Source organism: Athene noctua, chromosome 20 (genome assembly GCF_965140245.1).
Source record: "Athene noctua chromosome 20, bAthNoc1.hap1.1, whole genome shotgun sequence".
NCBI lineage: Eukaryota > Metazoa > Chordata > Aves > Strigiformes > Strigidae > Athene > Athene noctua.
This window is the reverse complement of record NC_134056.1, coordinates 6,133,976-6,158,959: the sequence shown is the minus strand read 5'-3', so window position 1 is coordinate 6,158,959 and position 24,984 is coordinate 6,133,976. Positions and strand designations below refer to the sequence as shown.

General features: G+C 39.3%; 1 protein-coding gene across 15 annotated transcripts in view; it reads right to left on the bottom strand.

Annotated features, from left to right (window-relative positions):
• The window catches only part of FNBP1 (formin binding protein 1), a 97,754-nt gene that overhangs the window by 60,304 nt on the left and 12,466 nt on the right, over nt 1-24,984 (bottom strand). For all 15 annotated transcript variants that reach the window (XM_074923745.1, XM_074923747.1, XM_074923750.1 and 12 more), the window contains exon 2: nt 4,954-5,069. In XM_074923745.1, the coding sequence (XP_074779846.1) occupies nt 4,954-5,069 (116 nt within the window). The remainder of the gene's footprint in view (nt 1-4,953; nt 5,070-24,984) is intronic.

Genomic DNA, 24,984 nt, shown 5'->3' with positions numbered 1-24,984 from the left:
GACACATTCTGTGAGGCTTCAGTTTTTATTTGCAGGACTAGACACCTTTTCAGAGTATAAATGTAATCAGGCTTTGATTGCATTGTAGTAGCACTCAAAGAATGGGCCACACATGCTTCAGTCTCTATAACTGTGGTAAAGTAGCAGATTCTGAACCCAAGGAGTTTATAAATTAAGGTCATGAAGTCAATAGGCTCGAGTTCTGGTTCTGCTGATGCGCAAGTCTCCTTCACCTGATCTAATGGAGAGACCTTTTTACAGTAAAAACACTCATCCTTAGATACAGAAACATACTTTACAAACTCCACCCAGTAGCAGGTGCTACTCCATACCCAAAGGTCAGCCAGCCTGTTAAAGTGTCATTTGCTGCAGCAGATGGCACTCATGGCCAGGTAAGTTTGCCTGCCTTTAGCAGGATGCTTCCAAGGAAAATAAAAATCTTCATAAAACTATGGGAAGCTGCACTTAGATGACAAAAGGGTGATCATTTTATGATTACCCACTGATGCTGGGAGAAATGTGAAATTTGATTATCCCAATTAGCACAGATGATTGCATCTCTCATTACTCCACATCCAACTAATGATTTGATTTTAAAATATTGATATGCTCTTCAAGTGATCATGTCTTGAATAAGAAAACTGTTAGCACATTTGACAGTGATTATATAGCTTTCATTGTCCTGAAAGCACTGACTGCAAGCCCCTAGCCAGCAGCAAACCAAAGGTTTAACGAACACGTGCTGCACCTGACACCCAGCACACCTTGCTGATACCTAAAGCTCAGCACTATGATGCACACTGCACATTACAACACCATGCATCCTTTAAACAATGCAAACCAGAAAGCTGACAAATTTAATTTAGTGATTTCAAGACCTTTTCAGTGCTGCAGTACTGAGATCTCCTCTAAACTCAGCCCTATTACTACTCCATGCTTTCCTGCAGTCTCTGTTACCCTACTGTGAAATGGAAGTCATTTGTTTTAGCTTTACAACGTTGTTTCAGTGATAAAGAATAACAGACAAGTGGTATTGATGGAATCCTTGTCTGAAGGACTACCAGGTGTCATTGACCTATCTGTGCCAAACTCTTTGGGGGACTCCCAGAATGAAAAGAAACTGCTTTCTCAGAGGTGTAACCCACACCCTGTTGCATGCTGGTTTTACTGCAGGGCTTTGTCTCACATTTCTTACTCCTTTTGTTCTCCTTAAGGAATTAAGAAGCATCTGCCCAAACAGAGTGTAGCCAGAACCCTGGCAGATTTGCACAGACAAACATGTGTTTCTCAAAATATAAGTATCCCTACTGGAAGGGATCCAAATGAGCATCTCCCTTCCAGTCTCTGCCTTCTCTGAAAAGGGCATGCTCTGAAACAATGAACTTTTCTCTAGTTCTGCATACAGCAGCTTCAACCAAAGAACAGCAGCATGGGAAGAATTCTGCAAACTGTTCTGCATGATTACAGTAAGTCTTACAGCACTCTTCTTATGCCATGGGAATGCCTCCTTCCACACACCTGCTCAGAGGAAAGGAAAAACCACAAGAAAACATGCACAGAAGGCTACACTAATAAGGCATTTTCACACACACTCAAAACACCCATCTCCCTGCACTGTCATGCTGCCCAATTAATTCTGACATACACAGCTACTGCTTTCTTGGGAATCTTTAAAGGTGTAGAAATGCTACAGAGCTGGCATTTCAAAATCCAGACAGTATGTGTTCACAGAAAAAAAAGATTCTGAAAGCATGTAATAAGGATTAGCATTTGGGTTAAATGTTTTATTATTTTCTATGTACTTTATAAAACACATAAAATATAGTCTATGCGAGTTTTGATTGTGTGTCCCCCCCCCCTTTTTTTTTTAAATCAAAAACATACATAGGGTTTTAACCAGGATACACACAAAAATACCAGAAGTGATACTGAATCTAGAAGTATTGCTGAAGTTCAGCATTCAGCCACGCAGTATCATGACCAGAACACCATCCATTCCCAGGTTCAAGCTCACGAAGCAGTGACATCTTCAGAGCTAACAGCTATTAAAGAGGGAACTAACACATAAGAACAAAGACCATCAGTAAAAAGGCAATTCTGGAAAGATCCTGTGCACCTGTTTCTAATTCATGCTTCTATTTGATTTTCACTCTGTATCATTTTTTCTGTCTTTATAGCTTGCTTCTTTGCTCCCTTATTTTCACTTCTTAAACATCTTGCTCTTTCTCTCACATTTATCATCTATCAGAGGTTCCAGATTCTCAGATTATTCTGATATCTTAAGCATTTTTTTTTCCACATGTCTTCCTCGAGGCTATCTATGCATCACCACATTAGGCAAGGCTTTTGACACACTTCACGATCAAAAGTAAGCAGTGACTAGAGAAAGACAACAACCAAACACTGCTTCAGCACCCGAGCACAGCACCCAGCATGTCAACATCCCAGGGAAGTTCAAAACAAAATGCAGGAACTAGTAAACACTCTACTATAATTTCTGCATCCCTTCCTTCCTAGCCTAGCCTAATGACCAAACAATTATAATGTAAAACACCTAAGAAAACAATCATGTCAAATCTGAATTAGACTCTCAAACCAGGACTGATTGTAAATGGCACAAACAGGACTCGAATAGTGCAGGCACCACGTGTAAGGTATGGGACACGTGAGTTACTTCCCCCGGTGTAACTAGATAAATTTGATACTTCCTCCAAGTATATAGTTGTAACTTCACACTATTTTAAAAAAAATTACTACATATATATCTGCAGAATTACAAAGAGGAAGGACAGAAGCATTTGTAATTAGAAGCCAATTAAGCTTCAACAGATGAACAAGCTGAGATGTAGATAACTCAGACAGGAAGAATAGCTAGCAAGGGGCCCCCAAGATCAAGCGGAAAACACAAGTTTCACAGAAGAAAATAAAGTTCAGCAGCTTTACTTACACTATAAATAAAACAGAGTTAAATTCACAGGAGTATCTTGTGTTAACTTGTCCCCTTTTAATAGCATGTCTGCAAGTTATGACATGCAGTGATGTGCTGCAGCCCTTTTACACCAAATGGATGTGATACAAGAAAGGTTTGAACCAGGCTTGAGGAGATTTATTAAAAGCAGATGTGTGATTTTTTTTTTTTTTTAAATGTCCTGTTTTATCTCAACATTTGACAAGACTACATTTTTGGCTGTTATTTTATACCTCTAATTTCTTATATGACTCCAACCATCATTGTGTTTAAGAGCTCCTTGTGGATGAATGTATTTGTCCTCAAATCACACTCAGGGGCTGGGGGGTAACGACAGTCACAGACAAATTCAGCTATGTGTGGGGAATTAAAATACAGAGAGAAGAAACAAATTGACAAAGTCTGTTTTGGAAGTCTAGGACAGAATAAGAAATAAAACTCTAGATAGTTTTACCTCTGACTATCACCCACTTTCCTTAAGCATTTTATTTGTGTGTTTATTTTCATAATTATACTCTTTACACCTGAAATTTGTCATCCTAGGAAATTCAGAGTCTCGCGTGTGATTCTTTGTAAGACTGGCCTGCCTACACAGATACTCTGCTCTGGTTTCCCAGTCTAGTCATACTCTTTCTTCCGGCTCATTTTGCCTCTGTAATTCAATCTCTTCTCATCTCCATAGGATGTGAGCAATTTGTTCCTGCACAAGTCATTTTCTATTTCCTGCTTGTCTATAGCAGAAACCCTGGGGAATCCTTGTGGCATTCCCCTGAGAAAGCACATAACCATAAAGGCAGGGTTTGATCAGCTACCAGCTCCTTGTGAAGAACAGGCTGTTGCGCATCTCCAATCCATTCTAACGCAAGCATCAAGAATTTGGGGTATTTTTTTTTTTTTTTTAAATAGACACTGTGCTTTAGATCCATACAGATCAACTAGAACCTCAGTTCTCAATCTCTAGAAATACTAAGATGAAAGGAGTTCTAATATGCATTATACAGTCATGCAAAAAAAAAAAGTTACGGATTTACTGGAGGGGTTATGAAGCCCTGCACTCCCTTCCCCAGTTGGCTCCACCACCTCCAGCTTACGTCCCTGGACACTAGTGGCTGCCCACACCACTGCACCTACAGCGCTCTCAGCAGCAGCAGGACTGTTTGTGTGTTGAACTCCCTTCTAAGACCTGTTCACCTCTCATTTTTTTCTACCCTACTGGGAAAAGCAGGGTAAGAGCTACCCATTGTGGGAGGGTTCTTTGTAGTCCTGCCCCGTTTACACCGGATCTGACCTCAGGGAATATGTTTTCTGGGTCTGGTTCACATACACTCATCTCTATGTACAACCTGATGGTCAAACCAGACATGTAGAAAGTACCTAGCAGGAATTTCCAGTAATTTAGCTACTTGAGACAAATTCACAGAGTCTCTGCTCTGCTCGAGAGACACAAGCAAGAACAGTGGCAAGATTATAATACTGTCAAAATTCAAATGTCAGGCTGCAACCTGTCTAACTACATAGATAAAATTTCCAAGGGCTGAGACTGACTTTCTGACCTGCAGTTTCTCCAACTCACATTCAGAAAGAGCCTGTCTTATGAAAAGAAACCCTAAACTTTGCCTTACAACAAATGATCATTATTCTGCTGAATTCTTAAACTCTTCAGCATTTACATGCAGCACTCCCAATTTCATGGAAAACATTACAATGCTATCCTCAAAGCCTGAGAGATTAATCATGCATAAACTGTGAGTAAGCCCTAGTGTGCTACTCAGTCACCTAAATACCCTTTCTTTTTGCAAAGCATTTGACTTTTAGCAGAGATAATGAAACAGTATCTTAAATTTTTAGCCTTCCATTCCCTAAATTAAAGCTATTCTCTAAAAGCCACTATTACAAACCAAATTACCACCACCAAAACAGTAATCATCTGTAAGTTTACAGGCTCTGAACAGATGCAAAGTCCAGAACTTTATGCATCAACTTACCTAAGCTGCTTTGCATAGCTGAGTTCAATCTCTGTTCTTTCTTTTACAAACTTGATGTACTTCTCCAGAACATCAATACCCCATTGCGTGTGTTTTTCTAAGTTGTCAAACTGGTCCTGCAACGAACCAAAAAAAAATAGTTTAGTCCCGTTAAACATAGAGATAGCTAATAATAATTTCCAAAGGGTATACCACCATAAAGAAAGTGTTACTAATATTTTCCATTACCACAGTTAGACATTTTTGTAGCAACACAGGTTTTTTAAAATCGATGGAAATCTGTCTTTTAACATGAGACCAATTCAGTAACATTCTTCATTCCTCATTTCTGAATCACTTTCATTTCAGAAATCCTGGCAATTCTACTGAATCTTTTGATATAAAGACACACTTAGACAAAGGATAAGAAATATATATACTCTGAAGAATTAAATAGAAGTTCGAGTATATTTCTAATTAATAATTCTGATTTTCATCTGAAAAATATACATTTTGACTCCAGCTTTGTCAGTGTTATGAATTTAAAGGATCATTTAGAAATTAATCTTTTTACAGAAGAGATTTTACTTCCCCTATAGCCTGTTCTGTTCTAAAACAGAAGACATGCTAACTAATGATGCGACAAAAAATTTCATTAGCTATGTTTACAGTAAATTTTCTTGTCTACCTCCATTTATATAACAGATGCTACTTTGTTCTTCAAATATTGTTGCCCTCAAAAACAGTGACACATGTTTTCAATAATCATTTCCAATCAAGAACATTCCACAAATCAGTTTGGGATTTTCAAATGCCAAGAGAAATTAAGCAACTCTAAATCCAAATTCATTATCCAAGCCAGCTTATTACTATCTGCGGATTTAACCTAAAATTAACTTATTTTTAAAAATTTGGTTACTTCAGCTATACTCACATTCCATAACCATCCATTTCAGTATTTCAGAAGTTAATGTTTCTACAAGACTGGAAAAATGCTTTTTAAAACTGTGATACACTGAATACTTATCCTGACAGAAACACAGTGTAAACAAGGTCTTTACTATCAGCCTGACTTACATGACACCAGGTTGTATTATGCTTTACATTGAAAACAGTGAAAAAGTTTGTGTATCTGCAGTAGAAAGGTTAGATTTACAACATTTAAAAAAACCCCCAAAAGACCACGTGTACACAGCAATAGATTTGGGTCAGATGCTTAAGCTGCCACAATTAAAGCTTCTGATAGAAAGAAGCACCGCTTCTATCTGCCAAAGATTTGGTCTTGTGACTTTATACTTGTAGAGCTATCAAACGTTATCAAAGCAATACAAGCCCACTTCCTTAGATGCATGGAGTAGAAAAATAACATAAAACTACTATAGAGTTTAGTATATGAATATGTCACTTTTAAGCAAATATCACTTTCTGCTTTGTAGCATATCTGGCTCTGACATTAAATTAGATCACTATCAGAAGAGATTCTTCCAGCATTGAACATCATGTAGACAGAAACTGCTATAAAACTGTTTTAACTGTATTTTGAAGGGGAGAAATAGAAACTATTTTAGAGGAGGAGATGTGCAAAACCCACACAAGAAGCTAGTTAAGAGACCAGGTAACATGCGTGAAAGAGGACACAAAGGACTTGGGTATCTGCATACTTGCTCTGGTTTAGCGTAAGGTACTACTTTGAACCAATTCAGCCGAACTAGACTAGGCTTCAATTTAAATTACATCAGGTTTAGTCAATTAGATGCACTGGGGGCAGAACAGCAAAAGGGCAATAGTATAAAGTTACGAAAATAGTAAAGAACTTCTAAGCCCCATTCTCCAAGAACTGAAAAAAGTAGTTAAGGGCAACTGAAAAAAGTAATTTCAAACTATAAAGAATAAAAGCCTGGCTTCCAGCAATATAAATCACCCTTAAACCAATGTAACATCATTCACTCAAAAAGAGGATGTATGTATTCTGCAGAAAGGCAAGATGTGGACTCAACCAGTACATATTTGCATATAGAAAAATCCTTATTTCGGACAATTTCACAGCTGGGAGAATACAAAGATGACACAAGTAAGATCACAGACCTCTCCTCCTCCCAGAGGGCTCAGATCAGGATAGAACACGGTGTGCTGCCTGGAGCACGACACAAGCATAACGAGGCACCTTCTGCTTTGCTGCAAATATACACCCTCTGAATCTCCCAGATTATGCTGGCGTCAAGCAAGTAGTGCAACCATGGCCTTTTTAAGGTTTCTGATAAAGAGGTCTTATAGCTATCCCACACCCTACTCTTCCACAACTTACATTATTTAACATTAACACATGCATAGAAAATAAATACCCTACGAGGCAGCCCATTACTCACAAGTTTACATGCATTCACACACACTCCCAACTTTGAGAGGAGAAATCTCAGGGAGGGAAATCCACTCCCTAATCCCCCCAAGCAAATTAAGCCACCCTTATCAGATACACCATCCTAGTAGCAAGAAACTAATGTAGCAACCTACTGCAACCCCATCCAAAGAGGAAAGGTCATGGTTTCCCACAGGAAAGAATGCCTTTCAAGGAGATCCTGCCCTTCAAGGTAATTCAGACTTCTAATGGCACAGAAAGATAAGGTTCACCCTGGAAAGGCTGTCTTCGTGGTGGCTTGTCCAAACCTCTTCGACTACTATCACAACTCAACTCTCAAGAGTGTCATTTAGATCAGAGTATGAATAAAAACTTGAAAATGGCTCCAGGTAGCTACCTCAGTTTGGTCTGTCATCCCATAGATGGATCTGCTGGACTGTTTCAGTGGCCTCACTATGTCAAGTCTGGCGAAAGAAAACTCCATGATGTGCAGTGCAAAGGCAAATACACCGTGGTGCAGCTGTCAGACCAACTCTGTGAAGAGGCTAACTTTCTATTTATAAAGTGAGCAGAAACACCTCTCCTTATGCTGAGCTGTAACCAGAAGAACCTCAACCAGACAAACTACAAGCACTGACCTCTGCCATCAAGAAGCAAGACAAGGTGAAATGTAGCTTTCTGGAGACTTTGCTGAAGAGTTTCTGTCCTTTGCTGGGCATGGAACAGTTTTGGCCCAAGTGTCATTTCACTAATCAGCCAACACCCCACAACAGTGCGCTACACTGGGATCCATTCTCTTTTCTGTTTTCCTTAAGGATGAAAAAAAGTCAGTAAAATTGGCAGCACCATCACTTGCTGAGAATGAGAGTCCCAAGGAAAGGCGGTGCAGCCAGAGGGACCCAACACTGATAGTCCTCCTTGTTTCATGGATCTGCTCAGCAAGATGAAGATAGGCAAAGGCTCTGTGTATCGTAGGGATGACAGAGTACAGAGAATGCTTTGATCATAAAGTATAACCTTTAACTCATGGAAAACCAAAATTTGGGAATACATGCATCAATGCAAAAACAACTTCTAAAAAGGAGATTTTAAAAAATAGTTAACAACATAATGCATTTAAACTATCAACATTAATAAGATTTTTTTACAAATTTGATTTAGTATTTCCAAAGTTCCTTACAAAAATGCATTATCACATGGAATCTGAAGAGTTAAAGTGTCAGCTATTCTGCAGCAAATTTGGTCTAGTTTTAATATCACATTTAACACTGTGATTTTCACCCTTCTCCATTATAGACTGCCTCCTACAAAAGATTTCCCAGAAGCAGACTCCTAGAAAAGTGTACTCCTCAAAAGATTTCCAAATTCCAGTACTATGTTTCATTTCAGTTAGCACTGAACTCCAGAATCATTTTATAGCTTAAAAAAAAAAGCTCTTCTGAGTAATTGATCCCAGCAAAAAAAGTTCTCATGAAGGGGGCAATGTAAATTAGTAGCACTAATATTGCGTAGTACTTTGGTTAACTTATGCACTTGTAGCACCGGGTGTAAGCAGCTTCTCGTACCCAAACAGTAAAACTCAACACTGATTTTCAAACCCAGAGATCAATAAATGTATCAGTGCCTCACTGAAACCAGGAAGAAGCTGGTGGCTGGGGAAGGATCTACCTTACAAAAAGAAGCGGGAGTGCAGCTTGGGAGGATTTATCTATCTTGGCTCTGAAGGAACTCGACTCTACAACCAGGAGCAGTTTAATGAAAGCAGCACATTGTTTCAGCACAAAGGGCACCATCCCTGCCCGAGATGGATCCAGGTTTAAGTAGGTGAAGTGTGCCACTACAGCTGCGGAGCTTCAGTCATCAGCTGGAAGACGGCTCAGGTACCTCCATGAGCTTCTGTTTCAGCTTTCAATTTCAACATACAGACTCTTCTCTGTTTTTGCAGTTTCCTCATCCTTCCAGTTAGGGATAACATTGGAAAACAATAAATTCCACAAGGCTTTAGGTTTCTTCAAGAAAAGCAAGAAAACGAGACAAGAATGACGACGCAGTGGTCAGTGAGAACGCTCCCACTGGACCACAGTGCGGGGAGGAGAAACAAAAGATCACTTTGCACCTGTTTTCTCTGAAAAAGAAACACCAAAACATTCTAGAAGCATTCACTACTTTCCTCTGACTCAGACTGGTTTACATCTAAGAACACTCCCAAGCAAAATACTGCACTGACAATGAGTTGTGTAACACAGCAGGCTGCTACCACAACCTTCATGTTACTGTCTACATCCTTCGGCCTTCCAAGCTGTCAAATCTCATGTTCACCCATTTCAAGTCCCTATAGTTACTGTGACATCAACAGCTTAATAAATAGACTGTTGTTTGACAATCAAGATGTGCATGTAAATAACCTACTGGTACAGCTCTAACTTCTCTTCACCAGACTGCACCGACTTCCCAATGACAGCAACATGTGCCAGTACAAACACTTCATGCCTTCCCCGAGTGACAGAGGAGTCTGAATATACGAGCTGACCCACTTGACTTCACATGGGTGGGAAAGCAGAGCCTCTGCTGCAAGCTGCTTGAAACAGCATCATTGTATTTGTTCTGAGCTTAACACATTCTTGAGCATGCACACAAAAATTACAGCTCAAAAGAGGAAAGAACTTTAGTCATTAACTTCAATGGGAATTGGACATCCAAGTACCCAGAATGCTTTGAAATTTTTATCCCTAAGGCAAAGTGTGGTTCTAACTTCATTTCTGTTTCCATTAATTCTCTCCCAGCATTTTTACCACTGCCCAAATAACCTCACATTCAAGCATTCTTTCTGAAACTTGCCTGCATGCTTGCTACGCTGACAATGCTTAAAATGGAAATATAGTGCTGCCTATTTGCTTTTTTTCATTTCAACGGATACTTTAAGCTGTCAAATCCCCTCACTTCTCAACTGTTCTCTCCTGAAGTCACATTCCCCAGCTATGCAAAGTATTTTGGGAAGAAGAAAGTTAGCCATAAAAAAAAAAAAAAACAAACAAAAGAAAGAAAAACTTTCTTCCCATTTCTAAGCCACATAACATGGAGTACAACCAATTATTGTGCAATAAAGAAAGTGTTATTCATGTGGTCTTTAAAGATCGACTCAGTAAGATATTCCTTCCTCTTTCAAGGGTGCTTCCATCTATTGTGAAATAGTTCAACACAAGGCAAGTTCAGATCCAGTGATGGATGAGACCTTAATTTGCCACCAAGGGGCTTCAGCATTAACATCTGCTGAAATAAACTCTTCTCTTGAGTTAGTCTTGGTCTCTCTGCAGCCAGACAACACTCACTCAGGTCACTGTACTGCCTGTGCCTGGTAAGTGCTTGTCACAAAATGAAAGGCTGATGACATGGAGTCCAACTCCACCATAGCGCTAGGCCACTGGTCCTGGGATTTCTATTTGGTTTCCAGTGTGAACAAAACATTAGATTCTGGGAGACCTTACCAATTAATTCTGCAGTTTTAATCATTGTGTCAAACCTGCTCAGCTTAGATTTACGTGGCACCGTTTACTACACCAGTAACTAGACTGAGCTGTCACACTCCGTCACTCCTTCTGCTGTTTTCAGAGATAGTGGTGCAGGGGTGTGAAATTCAGAAGAATGCTAATACAGAGACATGTAGTGAAGAAAGAGTATGCTGAAAATTCACATGTTAATAACAGAAAAACAAAGTCTTTATATTTAGCATATTCCTCCTATAATTCTAATCTGGCAGCATAATAAAAAACCTGTGATTCTTAAACCTCAAGAATATTTGAAGACTTTCTACTGCCTCATTCTCCACAGATTTCGATTCAGTTTCATCCCCAAATTACTTGTTTATCCACTGTCCTAAAAACTTAAGTAGAAATAGGGGAATTAAACACTGATTTTCATCTCTGGTTCATACTTTCTCCTCCCACATACTTTTTTTTTTTTTGAACACTCACCCATTTCCATAGGCAAAAAGGAATTAAAATGAAGATCAAGAGTACGTTACATTGTTCAAATTCTAAATTACACTTTTAGATTCCATGGTTGAACAATTTCAAATTATAAAAATAATTAACAAGATGATGAGAGCTTCATAGGCTTGGTTAAGTCCCATATGGCACTACAGTTCTAGCAGAATACTACAGAATTCAGATCACAGATCCTCAGAGACCTACAATAAAGCTATATGCAAATGTTAACAGTATTCAGGCAAATTAATAATGAAAGAAAATGCATAAAGTACAAGCTACCACTGCAAGAGCCTTCCAGAAAAGAGATGAGAAGAAATTATGAACGCTTCAGCATCTGTTGACTCAGCCACTACTGATGAGAGACAACTTCCCACACAAAACTTGTCGCTACAGTCAGTGAAATCCTCACTTAATGACAACTAAACAAACATCCATGTTTATACACAGTAAGTATATTAAGTACAAAACAGAGTACAGGACACTAACCTTTTGCTTCATGCGGCACAGACAAGGAGAACTAAGAGCACTAAGAGCATCGTGGAAGACATACCGATGGGACAAGGAAACCATCGTGTTCTTGTTTACATTCAAATGATGCTGTGGCTTTACCAGTTGTTGTATGAATCTGCCCTTCCATAACCCCTGTATATGCAGTTCTCATTCACAAAACTGTTTATGATCACGTGCATTTTTCATGCAGATCTCCTATTCATATGTTCAATTCCATTTTACCCTTTAAGTATTAAATTAATTCTTCCTGACCTTTCACCTTAAATAGGCATATTTCCACTTGAGCTGAATAATAAATACCCTAGAATAAAAATGCATCTTTTCCACCTCCATTTTCCCTTCATTGCCATCCCTTAAATTCATTTTTCCATAAAGCCCTAAAGGTCTTTAACTTTTATCTCTTCTGATTCACCTCAGAACTTGATCCAGTTAGGAGAAAACAGACACAAAAATACGATTCTTTGCTGCATCATCAGGCAACTCAGTGCGTTTCAAACTTAGGGGTGGGGGTAATCCCAGAAATCAGGAATGCAAACAGACTGTGTTTTACGTTGAAATATTTTTTATGTTGCTAGATAAACTCACCTCTAATTGTCCTACTTGTTCCAATAAACATCACAAATTAAGCAGTTTCTGGTCTATATTTCAGCCTTGAAATGCTTACTCTCTTCAGCATTTTGCTGAAGCTGTAAAGCAAAATAAATTCTAATGCTTATGCCAATTTTAATTTGGATTTAAAATAATGTTGCCCCAGTATAATAGCGAGGCCCTTCGCACAGCAAAGGGCAACAACAGAGAGGAACCCTCTTAATTGCTCCTGAGACCAACCACACTCATCCCCACCCAGAAAACCACCTTCCACAAACTCAAGAGTGACCCCTCCTGCTAATTAAGCAGAAGTGCTGTCTCATAGGCAGGTTTCGGCCATACCCTAACCCTACCTTGATGGAAACCTGACTGGAGTCAAACAAGAAGCACTTCTGAAAAAAGCCACCTAAGCAGAGGCCAGCACCTGGAGAGCAAAACGAGTATTACTGCCACCCTGAGGCAAGGCCAGTTCTGGCAGTACAACCGGCTCGTCAGGGTTCACCGGGATCAAATTCAATTGCAACACCTAACAAAAAGACCCATCTACAGTAAAGCTGCATAGGTGCATCGCCCACTAACAAAAATGTCGAGCTCGTCTTCATCCTCTTATAGCCTCGTTGTATAGAAGATGATTCACAACACGAGACTCTAAACCACAATAGCAGGTTACAGAGAACACAAGGAGCAGCAGTGCAAAGCCAACCAGCAAGCTCTGAAAGCAGGGAGGGAGGGAGAGCAGCTCCTCAGCAGCAGCACAGAGCAACAGGTCGGCAGCAAGACACCTCCCTCTGCCTTCCTGATGGGTCACCAGGAGCACTCTTCTTGGTGACCCACTTAAACACCTATGATGGAAAGCCTTGCAAAACCTGACACGTGGTTCACAGGACGACGCCTCCCTGTGTGAGTACAACCAGTGTCATCAACTGCCAAGACATTCACACACACACACTCTTAATGTCTAGTTCTCTCTGCTGACAGCTTAAACCGAACTGAAACTGCTCCTGGCTGCAGCAGCCAGAAGCCTCTGAGTCACTGCTGCCGCCCAGCCATGGGTGCAGGAGTGCTGGAACTCCAGGAGGAGCAGGTGCTCCTGTAAGAAACCTCCTGGTCTCGGTTCCAAGGGCTGCTCTTACCACCACAGCAAACAACCTTCCTCACCAGAGCCCAAACCCTCCACCTCTGCTATCCTGGTGTCAACCCAAGCCTTCTCCTCCCCCTTAGCCTATTGTATCCTCCAAAGGATGTGGTAAAGCAGAACTTGTGGTCCCTCTATAGCAACAGGGCAAGTAACAGTGCTAACACAGCAGCCAGGAAGGAAGGTGAGAGAAGACGTACCATACAAGAGAGGATGTGGTTGCTGGTACTGCAGCAGCTTAGAAAGATGCTGCAAGGGGTAAGACAACAGGGAAGAATGATTAATTCTGGGGAGTGGGAAGGCAGGAGGATGTGAACAGCTCAACTGAAGCAAGACAGAGATGATGAGCAATAGGGGATTAAAAGAAACAGCAACTGAATCAAAGGATACTGCATAGTTAGGGACAATAAGAGAATCCTTTTGCAGGCAAAAGGCTAACAGGAAGACTGGTTCTCTTGGAACAAGGGAGATTTTGATGTGAAATTATGTAGGTTACATGTTGTGGATGGCACACATGGAAGAACATAAGGCCATCTAGTATAGAGCATTATATAGGTGCTGTTTCTTTTTAATTCAAACCAATACCTAAAAAGGCCATAAAGAGGCGTTGGAGACTTGACAAATCACCTGCTGTTATGAGTGGGAGATGCTTCTAAGAAAGTTGTGTTACATGTATTGAAAGAGGAAAAGTGCATCTTAAAGGTATCAAAATTTCATGCTCTTGAAAATGAATTATCGTTTTCTTCAAATAAGGAAAAGGTAAGGCTCAAAAAACACTGAAGTGTCCAAAGATACCTTTCATACATGGCCATGCTGCAGCAGCAATTCATTTCCTTCCAATAAGTTTATACATTTTGAGGTTTGAGGCACTGCATGACTTCGCCACAATGAAAACCATCTGTCATAAGCAGATCATTCAGAAATGAACAGTTCTTTTCAAGCATACAATTCTGCTTATAAAATACATGCAAGAAACCCCAGAATGGGACATAGTTTTGTTTCAAAATACATTATAATGTGCAAATTACAACCCAGGATATAAGAAAGCTCTTACAGAGAAAGATAATAAGAGAGAAACCTCAACTAATGCCAGATGTAAGGTCAGAAATACCAACTTCTTTTTTTTTTTTTTTTTTTTTTTTTTTTTTTTTTAAGGACTGAATGTATTTCAATCTTTTTCTGTACATGTTCAGTTGTTTAAACTGAAGACAAACATGCACACACTGCTTCTCCTTTTGGTGATACTAGCACAATTCAACCTATTTAAGTGAACTTATTCCTACTAGGTATGGGGGATAAGCAGCAGAACCTAGATCTTAAAATCCAGACTCATTAGCTAAGCAAAAGCTAAGCAAAGGCTCGTAACTACTAAAAATCTATGGGGGCCTAGAGAGATGATGCATCTCTACCATTAGCATTAATGATACCCACAGAACTCATAAAAAACCCCAAACGAAACAAAACAAAGCAATCCTAACCTCTTCCTTCTGCTCATCCTGGGGAAACTGGAATGGGACAAGGATTTGGGTTTTGCTGACAGTATCCAGAGCTGCAGACTGAAAGCTGCAACGACCCACAGAGATTCACTGTTCTGTTCTGTGTGTTATAAACAAAAGCTCTGAAAATGAGCAGATTTTCTGGTGTGTATCACTCTGCTGCTGGGATGGTATAAATCATGAGCCACAGCACAGCTCCAGATCCTAGCTGCCTCCCTCAGGAGTTGCAGCATGGTAACAATGCTAAATATATGTTGTTACTGTTCCAGTAAGGTTTTTCAGTTGACAGTGTTGCAACTTTTCACTGTTCCCCAGCACCATCCCACTTCCCTGATTTAATACACACCCATTCTTTTATTCTGAAATAATTTGAACAAATGCAATTTTAGAACTAATTCCCAGTAAATCTTTTGGTGCCTGCCGACATCTTTGGATTAACTGTTGACTGATTTTCATGCTCTTTTTTTCCATTCTGCAACACTCTCCCCCTAATAATACCAGCTGTTTAAACAAAGATCAACTTGCCCACAGTTTCCCCTTTGGGCAGCTGTGTACTAATTATTAAAAATGAACCATACAATGTTCCTGCTTATTGCATGGATAACTACAATAGATAAACAAACAAGCCTGCTGATCCATTTAGAAGACGACACACACAAAAAAGCAATTCTGTCCTCTTATCCAAAACCATAGCAATTACAATAGTAGAATCTTAGCCACAAGAACAATACTTCAAACTGTAGTAGTTTGTGGGAATGTATTTTTGGGAAACTAGCTTTTTGCCCAACTTCTGTGTAAGCCAATGCCATACTGGATTAATCATGTAGAATATCCAAGCGGTCCTACACATCCTCAAAGTGCACAATTTTGTTGCTAATATCAAACCTTTCCAATACGATACTGCTCCTAGCACACAGCTGGAGTTTAGGAACTCCTGAATTTCAATCCCATTCTGTTGAATTCTTTGGGGGAGTAATATGTGGGTGAGCAATTTTTTTGTTTGGTTTGGGGAAGGGGGGGGGGATATGATTTGATTATTTTTATATAACCACTTAAAAAAAAAAAAATCAGCAACACTGTTAAACTTTACAAAACTTACAAAATAAGAGTCCTTGATTCCCCCTCTATGTAGCCCATGTGGGCTACGTTAAAAAGTAAAGGCCTCACCAGGTATGCCTGGTATTTTCAACAGCAAAACTTCTTACCTTCTAATCTCCATTAAATACATCAGATGTAGAATTGACCATGTGTGCAAATCTCCTTTCTACATAGATGCTAATGCAAAGATGTATGTGTTTATTAAACAGAAGAGAACAGCCTTTCCTCCTCTGACTCATTTTCATCTCCTCCTCTGGCTGTGAAGCACTGAGAGTTGACTACCAAACTCCACTGCAGGCATGGTGTCCTTATGGGATGTTCATGCACACACTTGGAAAAGAAAAATGCTGTAAAAGTCACTGTAATTCTGCTTAGCTGGAAGCTGCCTCCTAGAATCACTGGAACAATAGCAATACCTAGGGTCAAAAAATAGCCACCCCCCCAAGCATGTCCAAAGCCCTGCCCTAAAGTTCAAACAAAACGTGAAAATCTGTAGAGTAACTGTTCCCTCCTCTTTTCCAAATTAAATGGAACTAACAGCTGAAAAAGACAAAAGTACTCCTTTGCAGATGGGGTTCAAAAACCATTTAATATCTTAAATACCATGACACTACAAATACAGTCCTAGATTTTTCAAGGGCCACTTCACACTCAGGGCCAAATAAGATTACTGCTATGCCTTAAGTATTTCTATCTGCCATTGCATTCCATTTTTAACCCAGAAATTAGATTTGGTGCTTCTGCTCCAAAAAACAGTTATGTTTTAGAAACAGGAGACTTCTCAGAGATTTATACAATTCAGGAAATCTAATGCAAAAAATAGAACACTGTGGTTCTGAGTATGTAGCATTTTAAATGTCTGCAAACCTAGGCATAAAGTCAAATTTTAAACACAAAGTTGATCACTGCAAAAATGGTTAACAAACTCTGAAGTGCATTTCATAATTCAGTATTATCCACTCATACACTCCACTGTGGAGTCAAGCAACACTGGAAAAAAAATAAATAGATTTGTTCTGGAACTAGCCCAGAAATAGTAAATAAGCAAAGAGCCGAAGAAAAGCTGAAGAGACACTATTCCTTAAATCCATCTATTGTGGTTTGTCACACTGCTTTTTTTACTACAATGACCCAACTCTTCCTACAGCTATGAAAATGGAAATTAAGACACTCAGCTAACATCCTGTTAAATATTGTATTATTACCCTTCTCATCTCCACTTTTCAGCTGATAAGTGCTTCAGAAAACCGGCTAACACTAACCCCTTTGCAACACTGACTCTACCAAGTGCTACAGAGCACACTCAAATGATTTTGACATTGTTTCAGACTGATCCCACTTGCACAAAATGCTCAAAATTTAAGCTGAATCTTGCCGTGCCCCTTCTCATCATGCAAAAGATGAGATCACCTGTATGGCACAAAACTAATCTATGATTAACAAACTAAAATTATGGTCAAAGCAAAATATTGTGGCTACTTTATCACCGACACATCTTGCTAGCGATCTGAAACATCCACCTGTGCATCAGGGCATATATTGCTATCAATAAACAAGGATTCTCTGAAACTTTTTCTTTTCCCTTGGAGGGAGAGAACATATAGTCATGTTCTCACATGCTCAGTTCTATTTCATTTCTATAAAGTTTATCCTCAGGTAACAACTCCCATTAATTATAGCGTGAGCTTGTGTTAAATCAAAGTTTAAATCTGAGTAAAAGTAATCGCATTTCCCTTCATCAAATAATCCCTGTACAAAAAGCCTCTCTGAAACTCCACTGAATCCCCCCCTCCTCCCAGAAGCGCCTCTCAGTTCCCAGTAGTAAGATTGCAGCAAAAATAAATGAATGCATCAAAGTAGGTGGAATAAAGAAGGGGAAATATTGTGCAAAATGCTGACCCATCAAAAGCACACAAAGCATTTGTTCAGTAGTGACAACGAATAATTTAATCTGAGGCAAATTACCAAACAAACATCAATTAAATGACATGCTAGAATACAAGAGAAAGTTCTCCCACACACATTTCAGGTTTGCAGAGTCAATAGAGCAGCACACACAGCCAAGCACAACTCTCACACAATTGTGATGGAGTCATCCAAGCTACTCAACTCAAGGATACTTAAGATTCTCCACAGGACACAAGACAATTACAAGCATCTAAAAAGAAAGAGGTAAATTTAACTCCATAACGCTAAGCATACATTCATACAAGAAGAATAGAGATCATGTGTCACTAAGCATTGTAAAATGGGAGGAAATCACTGTTTCTGACCCTGTAAACATGCCATTCATGAAACACACAGAACTAAAGTTTTATAACACAATTATCTCTACTAACCATAAGTTTTAAGTGCCCAACCACCTGACTGGAGAGCATTTGAAGCAAGTTGTAGCAGCGGCAAAGACCCTCCAGCTCTAAGAGCAGCCCAGTTGTGCTAAGTGCTGCCTATGTACCTGACAAATCTGAAATAGGTACCAGTTCACAGAGAAATGAGAGACAAGTGGGGAACCACAGCACAGCGAGTGAGACACAGTGGTTTGCTGACTGTCCCACAAAGATGTTGCAGTGAGGCCACACTCTGAGCACCAGCCAACAAAGCTCAAGTTCAGTGTGCTGACCATACTGTGCCAACCAAGATAACCTAAAATTACAGTTTCTAGAAAGTAGGGCATGTACTGACTATACAAACCTTCTAAGTCTGGCTCCCTACAAAGCCTCCGGCCTCTCAAAATAAAATAGTCAGAACATTTTATGGAAATAAATCAACAATTACACTTGGTTTTGACCAATATGACTTGGAAACCTAAGCATCAGGAATGAATAATGTTTCACCATCCCGAGCAAGAGAAGGAACATCCTTTGATCCTTCAAGTAAGGACTGCTTCCTTCAGCAAGGATATTCTGCTCATAAACTGGATAGGTGAGTCTAGCTGAGCAAGAGGCAATTCTGTTTTCTTGCAACAACAGTCTTATGTCCTCTGGCTCAAAAAAAAAAAAAAAAAAAGTATTTTAAAACTCATGCTAGAACAATGATGATGGCACCATGATACAGATTTTAAGCCTTCACAATGCCTGAAAAAGAGTGAATCTTCACAACTCTAATGGGAATTACATCAGTAAACATTCTTCTATTAATCTAGTTTTTAAACAGTTCTGAAGAAAAGCACCACCTAACTTAAAACAGTGCTTATCGGAGCTAAGATTAAAAGCCACACATAGTCACAACAGTCTGACCACTTGCTTCTGTCCATCCCATCTTCCAGTACTACATATTTGCCTAAATCCAGTGTCAGTGAAACTAGGGACAACACTAAATGTTCGTTTTGTTTTCTTTTTAAAATTCCTTTCTTAAACATGCAGCTGTGATAGCTCTATATTCAATTCCCAGTTCCAAACAGTGAATCTGTACCAGTTCATGAACCTCAAATGGACGTTCCTCTGCAGCAGGTAATAACATTATGCTTTGCCCATCTAGGTAGCTGTCACCAAAATGTCTGGGTTCAATCTCTGAATAAAAGCCTCCATTCTAAGGCCTTAAAAATGGACTTGTAAAGTTTGAAACTTTTTGTAGTTTTAAAACTCCATTCATATCCCTCTTCCCCAAGAAGTGCCAGACAGACTACTGTTTCGGGGGAAAGAGGGTGTTGGTTTACTACACAAAGAAAAATGGCTTGATGTCATATAAGTTCTACTCTGGCATTTAAGTATCAACTTATGAACCTAAGATGGAACACACATGAAAAAAATCAGGTTGACTGCATCCAACCTCATTAAAGCTGCATTTACCTAACTGTAAAGGCAACTATTTTTTCAACATAATACCTAGACTGTCCACTGAGATTAAACGCATACCAAAACATGCAATAAATTTATCCATTGGCATCTAGATAAAAGCATTAATAGGAGCCTCATATAGTAATGAGCTACACAGTAAAATCTAGAGGACAATGAAACTCCAAGGCAATTAATACTACCAGGGAAGGATTCTCACTAACTTTGCTAAGGCCAGGATGCACAACATTTTTCAGAGACAGACCTCAAAATTCTTTATAAAGCTGGTAAAGCTACAGCAAGCAGACAGGAATTTAAAACTCTCTTTTAAGGAGTTTAGAGCCAACAAAGCTCCTGGTATTTTAGTGACATTGCAGGCTCTTGTAACACTGCAGGCATTTAGAAGTGCTAGCAAATTAATATGCTGCACGGACTCATTTGGTGAACAATCTCATTCAGATCTTAAGCTGCTTGTCCTGTGTTCTGAATGTGTTAGCAGGCCGAAAAAAATCTGAGGTGCCAAAGATATTTTCTGAAAGGGTGCTACAGTTTTTCCAAGCGTAAAGCTGCTTGCTGTACTTTGGACTCATTACTGGGACAGCCATAAAAAGCATTCTGTCTTGAAGACAAACAAAACCAAGACCACCACACCACATAAATCACACCATTCTTAGTTAAAGGACTAACACAAACTATGGTTCAGTGTTATTAAAATGTTCATAATAGAAGTAATGGAGAGCAGCTGGTCAAGTTTTAAGTCAGTATTACAGCACAGTGTGTTTTACAGGAGTATTTCTTAACTAATCCCTTTCCTAAGACTAGTCATAGCAAAGTGTGCTGTGCACAGAGCACATGAAGTGAAATGTTGTGAATAAAACTACACAGATACATGATCCCAATTTCCACTCTTCTCACGTTCCTGGAAGATCAAGTCGAAGGCTATCACAACAAAAAAAAACCCAACAAACAGAGGGAATGCTTACATTATAAAGTGCTACTTGTGTTTTCCTATCACAGCAATAACAAACCATGAAGTATCAAAAGAGGATGGCAAGCACAGTGCTGCACTTTTCTACCACTGTTGTGGGAGGAAATCTAACAAATGTTGCTTTGCTTCCAGAAAGTAATGGATTCCCTGAATCTACAGGTCTATTTGGAATAAACAGTGCCCACAAATTGTATGAAAATCTGTTACAAATTCACTTCTCCATAAGCCTGTCATCCAAAATAAGCAGCTGATAATGTAGCAATAGCAATGAATACAGCCAGTTAAGAGTATAAAAGTACCACAAACAGCTCAAAAGTAAGACTGGTGTCTCGCAAGAGAACCACAAATTTAGGTCAGCTTGTAGCTGTGCTGTTCCGCAGCAGAACAGGAAACAATGTGATGTGCAGAATAAGATGTCGGTCACTTGAGCTCACTCTTTCCTGACGCAAGAGAAAAATTACAGCCCACTTTCAGTATTAGTTCCGCACACTTGCTTCAACTGGAGGAGCCTACCTGCTGAGAGGTGGAGACCAGCTCATCCCACTGGGGCAACACAAACTCTCTTTCTGGTAACATCCAATTGTGTATTCACAGTGCAACGGTCTACAAAGAGAGATGAAGCCTACGACCCATTATTTTTGAGCAGGGCCATGTAAGGCATCTCACAATTACATCTTTAACAAGTAAATAATTAACTCCTTAAGTGAAAACAGACACACATTCCACCCTCTCTTTATCAGGGATGTGTGAATATCACCCCCACGCAACTTCAGAAGTCCAGACTAAGAGCATTTTAAGCAGATGCCATTAAATATTGATGATGTTGTATTTCGGTTTTTGCATGACTATTTAAAGGGAATTAATATATATATTGGAAAAATGATCCCTTGAAACGTGACTGTCTGCCTTCTTATAGCATCCAGTGAACACTGCAACTCTAGTACAGAGAATCTATTTTGGGTATCTATCAACATACTGTATTGATTTCTCAATGTAACAAGATGCAATAAAATAGATACCTTTTAATTTGCTATTTAACTTTGTCTCAGATTACAGTAACTATTCAGTAGATTACAATTTCACAACACAAACTTTCATAACAAACACGGGTGCAAGAGAAATTACTTTTTCCCCAGGCCAGAAGAGTCATGAGATAGGGGAGGTTTGAGACCTGTGTACAGTTTTCACATCCCTGAGTGACACGTGCCCCATCCTTCCAATCCTTCTTGTCTTTGATTCGCTTACACAATTTGCAAGATGGGGCCCATCAATGCCTAGATTGCACAGCGCCTACCTACCACAACGGGGATGGGATCTCCAGCAACAGCTGCTATGCTAACAACTCCTACGTTCATAAAATTAAAAAGCGGGACTTCTGGGACAGCACAAAACTTTAAGCAATGCACTTATTAAAACAGCAGCTGTCTATGCACTACAAGGGTTGACATCCTATAAATTACACTGAGGCACTCCTCAAAAGTCTTGCTAGATACACTTCTAATTCATTTATTACTGGAATGAGGCAGCATTAGAGCATTCACTTTCAAAGCTGAAGATATTAACGGCAAAGTTTGTATTTTTTGTGGAAGAGATGTTTGGCTTTGGATATTACAGTTCATCAGAGCAAGTGTAACCTGGGAAAACTCCCTACCTGAAAACACTTTTTTTTTTTTTTTTGGTCCCCAAACTCTTGCCATTTTATTAAATTACCAATTCACTATCAGCAAGTCTCCTTCCAGTGCTCTGATGTCTTATACTCAGAGTGAGTTATTTGCTATTTCAGTGACACTTGGTATATTCAGTTGATCTGAGACACCTTCCTTCATTAAACATGACACTTCCTGACTTGGCACTCAGGCCTGCAAGGGGTTATCACACTACACTTTTGTCAACGTTTTTGGAAACATATGTTGCAAATTCTAAAGTACATGGGGATACGAGTTAATCTTATGGGTAAGGCAGGAGACAAAAAAAAAAAAAAAAAGTCAGTATAAATAATCTACTCGTGGAAAGTAAGACACATGGGGGGACAGAAGAAGATAATGGGATATTAAAACAACTTGTCCTGCTGGACAACATCAGAAAAGAGATTTGCTTTACCAGAGCTCAAGACTGAAGTGCAAGGCACCTGCATGTATTGGGGAAGAATTTCTTAGTTGGGCTACTAGAGACACAAATGTTTTAGAAAAACACGTGCCTGAAATGAGACCAAAGGTTGTTTGCACAAACATTGATGCAAACCAAGTGACAAGACATTTGGAGAGTTGGCATTACTAAATTAAGCACAACGTTCTAAATTTCTTATTAACCTCAAAAAAAGTGCCAAATACCTATAATGGAGACAGACACAATAGATGCATAAACAGAAAGTCCAGGGCTTTGGTTCTTATTTGCACTGAAATAACTGAAATTACTTATAAGGGTAAGGGCTGAAGAATAAAATTCAGTCTTATAAAATGTGATCTGGTTGAACAATGGTACAAAATACAAGCAATTTCTAAAATAACTGATACACTAATAAAGATAAGTAGCCTGAGCAACATTTTACATCAGTACAAGAGCTTTGCAAGATGAATCTTATCATAAGGACTTCATATTAGAAGTGATAGTGGGGGCAAGGTAAAAATAGATCTCATGAGTTTATCCTCTATAATTAAAAGGCTGTACTTTAAGCAAAAATAATAAGTTTCACTACAGATAAAAATCCCTTAAGTTATATAAACTTCCTATCTTTGCTTTCTTGCACCTTGATAATTCTTACTCCATTTTACTTTTCTGCCTAGGCTGAAGAAAAATCACATGATTTACACTTTAAATTGAGTATTTTGAAACACAGCTGTTAAGCTAACATATACCATCTCGTTTATACAACAGTAATTAACATTTTACCTTGGGACAGAAAGATTGAAAAAATACTCCTTGTTCTCTTTTCTTTTTAATGTGAATGCAAAATATAGGGTAAATATAATCTTCCAAATCTGGACTTAATACAATTCTTAGGCAAACTGAAATGCCTTAGAAAGAGAGATCAAAAAATCCAAACCCAAATCTTCAAAATACTCATGCTCAGAAATGCTTACCCAGAAAGCATTTTCAAGAAATAAGAGCATCTACCATACCCAGAAATAAATACATCACTATCACAAGCAATCCAGAGCAGTTACATAGATTAAACTGCTCTGCAGGACTGACAAACAGGAGCTGGGATCTTCGTAAACTTTGTGAGAGGAAAAGTGCACAGCTGGAGGGTGACTGCTGCAGCAATCCCACACCACCAAGGATCCCCAAGTGCACCTAGAGACTCTGATCTCAATATACAGCTGCTCCTTCTGACAGAAACTCTACCAGTCCCTTGGAAATCTGTATTAACTCCTGCTATTAAAAATAATCTGCCAGCCTTCCTCCCCTTTCAGTCTTCCTCGTACCTACGCTCTGCTTACTTCAGCTTTCATCCATTACATTGCTGCAGTTTTGTCTGCTGGATTAAAGAGCACTCAAACACAAAAGAAATGCCTTTGTTTGAAGAACAACAAACAGGAACCTCCTGTCCAACCTTCGACTTGGATGGATCTGAGCTACTGATCTTTATACAGCAACTGGAGCTTCTGGGCACAGCTCCCTGAACATCCCATGACTCCCCAACTATTTTATAACACAGGGATAGACCATTTGCTTGATGAGCAGTTGAATCATCTAAAAAAATATGAAAGAGGATATTGACTTGAATCTACTAGGTGCTTTATCTGCCAAGCAGGGAAAGCAAGCTTGGCCTCTGAACCAGACTGATATAGAGGAGGGGAAAGAGGAAAACAAATGTGTGCTTCCCCATGTACACAGAGGGCGAGGGAAAGAAAAGGAATTTTTCATAATTTGACAAGAACATCCCCTCCCACAGCAAGGGCAACGAGGTCATTCAGTGCTCTTCATTTCTCATAATGACAATAACTTCCACTTAAAAATAGTTTTTTGGAAGCTAAGTCTGGTCCAAAGGTTGACTGAAACTGCTATTGTCCTCAGCCAAAAAAGTGAAAGCGAAGACTTCATTTTTCACAAACCCTAAAGTTTAAACCCATCTCCCCACATAACAGAGTTTTGGCTGCTAGCACAAACTGGTGAGCCATG